Source organism: Lampris incognitus, chromosome 16, assembly GCF_029633865.1.
Source record: "Lampris incognitus isolate fLamInc1 chromosome 16, fLamInc1.hap2, whole genome shotgun sequence".
Taxonomy (NCBI): Eukaryota; Metazoa; Chordata; class Actinopteri; order Lampriformes; family Lampridae; genus Lampris; species Lampris incognitus.
In genome coordinates, this window is record NC_079226.1 from 26,923,666 (window position 1) to 26,934,806 (window position 11,141).

An 11,141-nucleotide genomic window follows, 5' to 3' on the forward strand; every position below is an offset into this window, starting at 1 on the left:
GTTTGTTTTTGCAATTTCGTCGACGTTATCTAACAGTGATGATTTATAAGTAATGATGTTTCTCTACCATATTTTTCAACTAGTTCTTGCAATGAAAATAGATTATTATTTTCAAAAAATTGATGTGAATGTATGACGCAAGTTTCCATTTAGTTCCCACTAGAGGTGATTTGTTTGCAGTGAAATCCAGATTGTAGCAGTTGGGTGTCTGTGCGCTAGGGGATGACATTGTGAAGTTCTGCATTTTGTTGACTCTCCATAATGCTGTCAGGGCTGTGGCAATTCTGGTGTTCTTGAAGCAGATGTGCTTTTTAGTAGTGCCACTGAGGAAAAGCAGGTCTTTGATTGCAACGCATTTCTTGACAATTTGGTTTGCCATCAGTATCAAGTGATGATGGGTGTTACGTTCCCCGTTAAAGGTCCAGAGGAAGTAAAGAAAATAAAAGTGTCCCGGGGGCCAATAAGAAAGGTGGGAGGCAGAACCAGGTGTAAAAACAGACAGATTTATTAACCAAAATTAAACCCAAGTCAATATTTACAATAAAAAGGGCAACAAAATAAGCTGGCTCTTAACTAACCAGGCTTGGATAACAAAACAAACTCAGATCAGACCAAAAAGAAAGAAACAAAAACACTAACACAGGTTTCACCCTCCTTCTCAAGGAGTATAGCGTACTGACAAAAGAGCTCGCTCTCTGGTTGACAACAATGGCCCACTGGCCGTCTCTCTCTCACTCTGGCTGACAACAATGCTGGCCCATTGGCACCGTGGGGGGGGGGGGGTCTCTCTCCCAGGTATATACCCAGCTGATGAGGAATTGGTATCACCTGGGCTCAACCAGCAGCTCCACAGGAGGCGGGGCATTACCTGGAGAGGGAAAATTACACAGACACCCAACACACGGCACTAGGGCCGTAACAATGGGTTGCATGGAGCCATTTAACGAGATATTGCAGGTGGTTAGCTGCCAAGTCTTGATACAGGAAGTTGATACAGGAAGTTGGGTGCTTCCAAGTCTCCGTGGTCTTTTCATTTTTGAGCTGTAGATAATTTTATTCCAAGTTTAGAGCTATGATGTAAGTGAGAACCAACATCCCTCCCCCTTTTTTCTCCCCAACTGAATTTGGCAAATTACCACACTCTTCCGAGCGCTCCCACTTGCTGCTCCACCCCCTCTGCCGATCCAGGGAGGGCTGCAGATTACCACGTGCCTCATCTGATAGTGGAGTCGCCAGCCGCTTCTTTTCACCGGACAGTGAGGAGTTTCACCAGGGGGGCGTAGCATGTGGGAGGATCACGCTATTCCCCCCCCCCCCACAGTTCCCCCTCCTCCCTGAACAGGCGCCCCGACCAACCAGAGGAGGTACCAGAGGAGTACAGCAACCAGGACACATACCCACGTCTGGCTCCGCCCCCCGCAGACACGGCCAATTGTGTCTGTAAGAACGCCCGACCAAGCCGGAGGTTACACGGGGATTCGAACCGGCGATCGCCGTGTTGGTAGGCAACGGACTAGACGCTACCCGGACACCCAGAACCAACATTTTTTAAGGGGGGGTCAGATAAGATGATGAGAAATCAGTTACGAATATGTCTGAATTACCTATTATGGACAAAGTATTCAGAGAATTGGAAAATTATTACTGTGGCTTTGGTGATAAACGTTTCTTTTTTTTCCTGTTGAAACAAATAGTTATTTTTGTTGACAGAGCCCACATCGCTGTGCAAGTCAGTTGAACATCAGCCTTAGGCTTATATTAGACTGCACAGATGATAAAGGCAGACCTCCAAATATCAGGGCATAGAAACGCTTCATCCAAATAAGAGCACTCTAGGTGGGGACACATAAATTTCTTAACCCGGTAAGGCACACACCAGTGGGCATTATGCAACATCCTGAAGTCCAATGTGGCTCAAGACCTTTACTGTATGTCACACTTTCTCTCTCCATATGACTTCCTTCTCTTTCAGCTTCCTGTACTAAAAAGGCCTTACATGGACCCAAAAAAAGTAACCTTTAAAGAGCATTGTCTCTATATGCATGCTATTTAATCTTCACTGTTTTATTATTCAGTGTGTCTATGTATATGTCAGTATGACATAAAATGCACCCATATTGCATTTAGTAGCAAAGGGCTATCACCTTTTCTTTCCAGAGTGTTCCACCACTAATGCATTTTCTTGTTTTGATATGGTAGGCCCTGGATTTCAAACATCATTTGTCTCTGGCATGTATCCAGCTCCGGCCTTTTCATAAACAAGTTGATATATTGAACCTCTCGAGTTAGGGGTGTGGAGGAACGAGGACTCTCCACATAAACACCAATTCTCTAGTGTACAGCTCCTTAATAGTTGCCTGCACCTACTCCCTACCAGACGAAAAAGGTTCATATGCATGTATTTTGACTGTATTTCACGACTGATTTTTACCATCTTAACATAAAAGAGCAGGCTTTTACTTATAAGGTAAGACATTTTTAATTCTGTTTAATTCCATTTACCTCCTCGATAACTTTTTGGGGAAGTATATTTGACGAAACATGTTAAGGCCACAAAAAGCAACACGGTCTTGTTAAAAATGATCAAACTGAACAGGGCAATTGGCTTAAAAATACATTTATTCAGTTAACACATCTGTCAATTTTATCTTCTACATGAAAGTTAAGCGTTAAAAATATAAAGGGAATAATAGTATTGTAACATATAGAACAATAAGCAAGAATCATTTGACAAATATTTTAGTTGCCATGTCATAATTTATTAAATAAAAGATAATAACTTACAATGCCTGCTTTAACTGAGCAAAATCGTTTTATCTCTATCTTCTTGGCAGAAGTAAAGCTGCCTTCTAGTCTAAAGAAAACATTAATAAGGATGTGCTGTGAGGCACGTAAGGTTCACTACATCATTCTGTTGTGCATTATATTCACTTTGTTTAGACCATGGAGCCAACGAAGCTTGTAATGACGACAACACTCTGGTCTGAAAACAACAGTGCCTCCTTTTCATCTAGCCCGACCGAGTCTCCAGCCTCCACAGAATGGGACCTCATCACGGCAGCTATCCCCCCATACATCTTTACCCTGTGCGTATTCGGCATTCTGGGTAACGGCTTTGTCCTGCTAGTTTTCTTAATCCATAGGGATCGTTTGACCACACCAGAGATATACCTGAGCAACTTAGCACTGGCTGACTTCATGCTCCTAGTCTGCCTTCCTTTTTGGGCAATGTATATCTACAACCACTTCAGCTGGTCCTATGGGGACGCCCTGTGCAAGCTAGTCAACTCTTCCGTCATTGTCAATTTCTACACCAGTATCTACATACTGGCGATGATTAGCATTGACCGCTACCTCGCTCTAGTGAAGACTATGAAGGCCTTGTGGCTGCGACGAACACTTTACACCAAAGTAATCTGTGTGATCTTGTGGTTCTTTGGGCTTTTAATGAGCCTGCCAACCATGGTTCATAGAAAGGTGAAGTTCTTTGAGGACCACAAGACACTGTCCTGTATTCTTGACTATGATTGCTCATGGAAGTTGACCCATCAGATTTCAATGAATGTGGCAGGCTTTGTTTTACCTGTTCTGGTCATTGCTTTCTGTAGTGGCAACATAATCAGGACCCTGAGGAAGAGGAGTAAAAGTATTTATTCTCAAGAGGCCACAGACAGGAAGGCCATAGCTTTGGTGTATGCTGTGACGCTACTGTTTATACTGTGTTGGAGCCCATTTCAAATATTTACCTTCCTTGACACACTCTGCGATTTGAATCTACTGGATGAAAAGCGGTGGTCCCACACCCTGGATATGGGACACCAGGTGTCGGTTTATGTGGCATTCCTCAACAGTGCCCTCAACCCGGTGCTGTATGTGTTCTCTGGGCAGTATTTCAGGAGGAAAGTTAACACCATCTACAGGAGTGCCAGGTACCGTCGGCGGGGATCAGACATGAACACATACCAGCGTTCCGTCATATCGACCTTCGTCAACAGAACAGAGCAAATCAAGCCTGTGGCCCTCTCCAACAGCAGAGGATCCAATGGGAATATGCTTCATGACACTCTTCCGGGCTGACTTCATTGTGCGTTTGATTTTGTTTAATTTTTTAATTTGTCTTTATTGTTTTGTTGGCTACCTTTCAAGGCGAATTTGCTAAATGTGCTTCAATTCATCGACTCTAGCAATAGTTTGTAGTGCACAGTTTTTGGATAAGGTGCTTAAGTTTGAGTCACAATATATGTATATGGAATATCATAATTATACTATCCTTTTTTTGAGCATCTTTCTTTAGACAGAAAAGGGAAACACACATTGTTTTGATAATATTATTACATTGAATAAAGATTAAACTGCCCTGGATTTTATTGTAGCCACACTTGCAGAAATAATGGATTAATGAATTCAAAGTGAGATGACGAGAGTAATCTCTGAAAGAGGTGGAAACAGGCCATGTGTACCTGTATTGGGAAAGATGTGCTTGTGTAAATGTATGTGTTTGCAGGTGTGTGGTCACATTACTGACAGCTGATAAGGAAATGTGTTATTTCCATGTCCTGCTCTCTTATCTCTATCCATGTATAATTGAGATCCTAATGTTTTTCATACAGCTATCTTTGGATTCCATACTGTGCTGTGAGAATGCCCTCCCACGCACAGTGTGCACATTTGCATATGTAAATTAATCCCTGTATTTTTGATGTTTTGCAAGGTATTCAAAGTCATGAGTGCCTTCGGCCACACTAGGTCATGCCAGTTTCTCATATTGTATGAACATACTTAGTGCGTACAGCACACACATTTTGAGGAGCAGCTTTTGTCTGTCTTTCATGATGAAAATGCTTCAAATGTTTTTTCCCCCCATATGGTTTTATAGACAGTTTGAATTTAGGGGCAAATAGACTCATATATTCATTTTTGATGTTTTTTTTTGCAGTATTACACGTAAGGAGACTTCTATATAAGTGGGGGTGTCTACCTTTGTCAAAGTATTAGTCTGTCTGGGGACCCTGCCTCTATTCTATGCTGTTCTAAAATGAATCATTTAAATGGACAAAATAAAAGCTACCCTGAATTTGAGCGTAAGTGCTGAGAATACAATGTCCAGTTCATGTCTGACGTGATGTAAATTGTCAACTGTTTGGTCGGCCACATGTGCATCAGTGACATCTGGCGCCCAGCAGTCTGCTGTCGGAATCTAATAACCTGAACCATTACAGGTAATTACCCCAACAGAATTTACCATGATGGCTTGTTTAGCCAGTTACAACCTGATGTAGGCCTTTACTGTGTGACCTGTATAGCATATTGAATCTGTTGAAATGCGCCCGTGTACTCTGTATATAAAGTTAGACCTCAGCACAGCAGCATAAAAAAAAAAGTTTTTAAAAAAAACTTTCTCTAAAGGAAGGGGAAATGAGCGGAAAACTCCAGAAAAAGGTGTTTCCTTTAGTCTCGTCTAGGTTCTGGGCAAACACTTAGCCACCTGTTTTTTGTCACAGTACATTTACTCATCAGGCAGATGCGTTTCTCTGAAGTGATTCACAAGAGACTCATCAATTAGCAAATAAACTTGAATGGTACCGACCAGCGTCACGGACCACAAAATAACAATCGTCTCATGTCAAACATGCCCTAGGTCATCGAGGGGCAGAGAGCAGGAGAATGGGAATACAAAGTAGATTAACACCGACACATATCAGTATAGCAGACATATAATCGCCATAAGACCATAAAGTATTGAATGCAAGTAAACGAGGGGCACAGTAGAAGACATTGGTGATGTTGGTGTCTAAATAAGAAGAGTGTGACGTCGTACAGTTGACGCCAATAATAGTGTTGAGATGATTCATATTAGCTGGAAAGTTCCACTAGGAAGTGTGTCAACCTTGCTTAGAGACCTTTTGGGGAAAGTTGGCAATGTTTTGAGGCCTTTCTGGAAGGAAATGAGGGACACAGCAGCTGCGCTGGCCAGCTTGACCTACGAAGGACAGCAGGTCAACTGTGTCCACCCTGGTAGAAATGAATTTATATCACTTGTATTTATTTATTCAATACAGAGAGTAGAGTGAATAAATGAAATTGCTCCTCTTTTGTGTTTATCCTTGCTTTAAGCTAAAATCCTGAACATTTAAAATCTAATAGATCTCCTTCTTGAAACGCTTTTATCGCTGTCTTGCTCACGATAATTGCTAATTCACAACAAAAAAAAATCAAAATTACAAATGTATTTGATGCTCATGTTAAACGGTTTTTTTTGTGGATTTTATTGCACCCGTCCAATTACTCCACCCTTCTTCCGATCCGGGGGAGGACTGTAGACTACCAGATGTCTCCTCTGGTACATGTGGAGTCACCTGCCGCTGCTTTTCACCTGACAGTGAGGAGTTTCGCCAGGGGGATGTAGCGTGTGGGAGGATCACACTATCCCCCCCCCCCGAACTGGCGCCCCGACCGGCTTCCCACCCACAGACACGGCCAATTGTGTCTGTGGGGATGCCTGACCAAGCCGGAGGTAACACGGGGATTCGAACTGGCGATTCCCGTGACGGTAGGCAACGGATCACATTAAACTCATTTTAATGGATGCTGGACAGTAGTCGGTAAAAGTGAGACAGCATGATGCTTTACGCCTCACTAAGAAAAGTAGAGGCTATAGTTTAAAGAAGGGGAGCTGTTGTGGCTAAAAAAACAAGCGTGACAAATACTACAACATAAAATCGCCAAAACGTTGGTTCTACCATTTTTATTATTATTTTGCAGCAGTGGGGAAGGTGCTGACACAACAGCACTAGCAACTCTGGTTCATTTCGAATGGACCTCTGGGATTATGAGGGGTTTTAACACAAACGGGACTACCTGTATCGTCACATAGGTGTCAGAAACTTGCAAAATAGCTGTGCAAAAGGACACTGTTTGTGGTATTTGTTTCAAAGTCAACAGAAGGGCCAAAACTGTGGGGTAATGTGGCGTATGGAGCAGACTGTACCCGCCTCTTTATCTCATGTGAGGCAGTCCTGCCACATGTTCATCTACTGACCTCAAAAGCAACACTCCACCGTTAGGTCAGAGAAATCGTTGTAAGGGACTACTGCTGGACATTACGTCCAATCCTAAACCTTCTAAAGTGAAAACTTGTGCTATGGCGCTGATATGGAAAATGTGCGATTTGTGAAATGCAGGGGTGTGACTATCTGAACAGAGCTGTTGAAAACTGTTGAGAGTTTTGAAAGTATTGTAACGTGCATGGATAAGTAGACACGTTGGCCCTTAGCTAACGGTTCGGACCCTTTAGTCGAGCGGTCAGCGATGTCTCCCGCAGTGCGAGCGATATGGGTTCGCGTCCCGGCCGCGGTCGTTCCTGTGTTGCCCTCCGAATTCACTGCAGTATGTTTAAGTAAACATATCCAAATCAGATTTATTGGCCATGTAAGTTTGCACACACATAGAATTTGACTCCAGTTTCGGGGCTTTGTCAGTGTATTTAACGTAGAATAACTGAGGCAAATTTGTAATTTGTGATATTGGGCTATACAAATAAAATTGACTTGATTTAACAACACTACAACACAACAATCTTCAGATATATACACACACAAGGACTGACTTACGTATGCAGGGGAAATAAGAGGTGATAAAGTGCAATGGTGCAGAGAATATATCAGAGATGCTGAAATAGATGTTAGCAGGTTACCTGCATACATGCCTGAAGTAGATAAATGTGACAGAGCGTACCAGTTTTTTATATACTGCACAATATACAGTCTATATAAAATGGCTGGATTTATTTGACAATATTAAGCGTTCATTTGAATGACAGCCCGTGGGAAGAAACTGTTTTATATTTGTCTCATGGTGCCAAGTCGATATGCAAAGTTTCGGCTGTCATTTCATCTTCATCTTTAAAAGCCAAAATGCAGTGCTACAATTTTTTACACAGTTTTTTTCTGGTTCCACGAAGCCTATTTGAATGGGAAGCATTTGCATGTAGTGTGCCTTCATCAACATGATGTTGTGTTACTGGATCACACCATTTAGTACGTAGATTCACCTCCCATCTCTCCTTTGTCCCGGTCATCCAAACTGACTACCAAGGGACGATGGATTTTAATACATCTCTCAGCCAAGCAAATGGGAATTTATCAAATTCATGTGCACGAGAAGACTTTGCAGGAAAAGACTCGGTGGATCAGCACATGTACCCAACTGCCTATTCTCTCTTCTTTATTGTGGGATTCCCAGCTAATTGTCTGTCTCTGTATGTGGCCTGTGTGCTGATGAGGAAAGGGAATAACCTTGCAGTGTACTTGGTCAACCTGTCCATCTCTGACTTGCTCTACACCATCTCCCTGCCAGTGTGGATGGAGTTGGCTCTGCATCGGCCTGTAGGCGATGTTGTCTGCAGCTCAGTGGCTGTTATTATGTATAACAGCTTTTACGTCGGCTCCGGCCTCCTGTGTTGCATCTCGTGCGATCGCTACCTCGCGGTGGTCTACCCTCTGCGTTTTAACCGGGTCAGAGAGACGCGGACTGCAGTAATAGTGAGTATGGTTGTGTGGTGTGTGGAGATGGTCGTCCACATTATTTTGCTTTACCACACGGGGGAGCTGCAAGATTTCTCTTCAAGACGCATGTGTGAGGAGAAAACGCCCATGACCCAGGCTTATGCCAACAAGGCCCTCATACGGGTCGTCTTTGGTTTTTTAGTCCCTTTAATCATCATGACTTTCTGCTTCCAGCAGATCATGCAGTCCCTCGGACAAAGCCTCTCCATCCTGGCTGTGGAGCGCAGGAAAGTCAGACTGCTGCTGATGCTCCTGCTTGTCACCTACCTGCTGGCCTTTGTGCCCTACCAGACTGTCATGTTGCTCAGAGCTTTGATGGAACCGTCGGGAGACTGTTACTGGGCCAGGACGCTCAGAGACCCTTACATAGTGTTGGTGGCTACAACCACACTCAACAGTATGTTAGATCCTATCATATACTGTCTAGTTAGTGAGAGTGCACAGACCGAGATAAGGAATGCGTTGGAGAAATGCAAGAGAGTTTTATGGATAAAGAGATACCGAAATACCTTTCCAAGAGTTAATTCAGTTTCTTGAGAACCTTGTTACTTTTAATGCCATTGATGCAAAAAAAAGCAATTAAAAAAGTAAATAAGTGATCTGAAAAGAATGAAGTCGATAAATAATGTTGAAATGTACTAGATGCTGTGTACTGGCATGATGTTAACACTTAATGGCTTTGTCAGACAACAGTTTACATTTTGCATATTTTGGTGACTTGTCTGAGCAAAATGTTACTCGCCTGTGTAATTCTTGTACAGGGAGTTCTCGGGTTACGAATGTCCAACTTACTATCTCTTGTACTTACGAACCGACCTCCGTAAAGCCTATTTAAAAAAGAAAAGTTACACTCAACGGTTCGTACTAACGAACGGACAGACGAACTACTTTGCGCGACGCTCAAAACACTGCGTTTTAGGCGGTTCGTCGGCTCGAAAGAGAACAACGCCCCCCTCCCTCGTCACCGCTTTGAATCGGATCGCATAAACATTGTGTTTTGACTGATTCGTGTGTTTACCCTCGTAATCATGGCTTCAAAGCTTAAATCTGATGCAAGCAGGGGCGGAACTACAGGGTGGCAAGGGATGGCAGCTTCCACCTCTGGAACAGTCTTGCCACCCCTGTTGCCACCCCATTTATAAATCAGATAATATGTTTTTAAAGTATATTTTATGTACATGCATGGTGAAGGTCAATGAGACCCGCACCAAACTCATCTCAAACAGAAGTCGCCGATTTAGAATCCCCCTCCCCCTCACAGGCGCGGATCTAAAGGGTGGCAAGGGGTGGCAGCTGCCACCTCTGGGACACAGTCTTGCCACCCCAGGAAAAAATCTCTAGATCCACCACTGGATGCAAGTGATGGTGACGCATCGAAGAAAAGGAAAACGACCATAATTGAAACGGAAGTGGAAATAATAAAGCGTTCAGAGAGGTGAAACGCTCATCGTTTTTTTCACTTACCGGGTGAGGCGGGGAGGCGAGTCCCGAGGGGGCTCTTGTTTCAGACGTCAAACGCCCGGCCTCCGCCGGTCGCGACCCGCTCCGGGACAGTGACAGGTGGGGAGTCTGAAATGTAAGAGATGTTTCTATTTAAATCAAAGAAAGTTGAATCAGTTCCTCTGGATACAACGTTGTACGCCGAATTCCTTACCCGGATTATTGAGCATAAATAAAGACATGTTTCTTTCTTTCTTTATTTTTTTATACCTATAGCTACACACATTCACTCTCTCAATTATAAATACTGTACCGTAGTTAGATTTATTATTATTATTTCTGCATTATTATGTTTATGATGTTTTAGGTAAAATGTTGTAGCGTGGGAGTCGGGTATTAATGGCGGTCTGTACGGCTGTGGCCAACAACAGCCGTGAATAAAGCAACGCTCAGTTAAAGTTTTTTAGTGTGTGTGTGTGTGTGTGTGTGTGTTAAATAGCTGTGAACGCTAGAATATATCATCTATACCAAGACAAACATTTGACTAATTGACGTTTTTTTATACACACATTCTCTATTATAAATACTGTACTGTAGTTAGATATTGCTGCATCAATATATTTATGGTGTTTTAGGTAAAATATATACTTTAAACCGAGGGGAACCCTTAGGGACTTCTAGGACTTCAGGGTAGGCCCAACATATCAGCATTTTAATGCTATATTTAAAATCATTCATTTAATAATAATTCTCTCTTCTAATTCTAATTTTAGCCCTAGTTTCTGTCAAGTTTGCTTCAGTAATGAAAGGGTTACTGTCCTGAAACCATGAAAATCGAGTTATCCAATCAGATTTTGTTGTTGTCTCTTGGCAGAGAAAGGGTTAGCTGGCTGGCTCCCTCATTGGTTAGGACTGCTAGAAGTCCTTGTGCTTGTGTGTGTATTTAGAAAGTGACAGGTGTAACGTTATAATATGAAATTCAGTATAACCTTGTACCTTACAGCTTGCCATAGAATAGTGACATCGGCAAGTCCCGCGAGACTGGTGCAGTCATTAATGTGATCCAAGATGGTGGAATGAATAAATGCACAGTGCTGAGCTGGAATATGCATTTATTATTTTATTAAGTTTATAATT

At 42.7% G+C, this 11,141-nt stretch overlaps 2 protein-coding genes across 2 annotated transcripts; both read left to right on the forward strand.

Annotated features, from left to right (window-relative positions):
• The first annotated feature begins 2,249 nt into the window (after window positions 1–2,249).
• Window positions 2,250–5,064, forward strand: bdkrb1 (bradykinin receptor B1). Its single transcript, XM_056296408.1, has 2 exons — window positions 2,250–2,386; window positions 2,941–5,064. Exon 2 carries the CDS (start codon window positions 2,944–2,946, stop codon window positions 4,075–4,077), a length of 1,134 nt encoding a protein of 377 aa, XP_056152383.1. The 5' UTR covers window positions 2,250–2,386; window positions 2,941–2,943; the 3' UTR covers window positions 4,078–5,064.
• Window positions 5,065–8,099: 3,035 nt separating this feature from the next.
• On the forward strand, window positions 8,100–9,101 carry LOC130126025 (G-protein coupled receptor 4-like). The gene has a single exon (XM_056295399.1). The coding sequence runs from the start codon at window positions 8,100–8,102 to the stop codon at window positions 9,099–9,101; it is 1,002 nt and encodes a 333-aa protein (XP_056151374.1).
• Window positions 9,102–11,141: the final 2,040 nt, after the last annotated feature.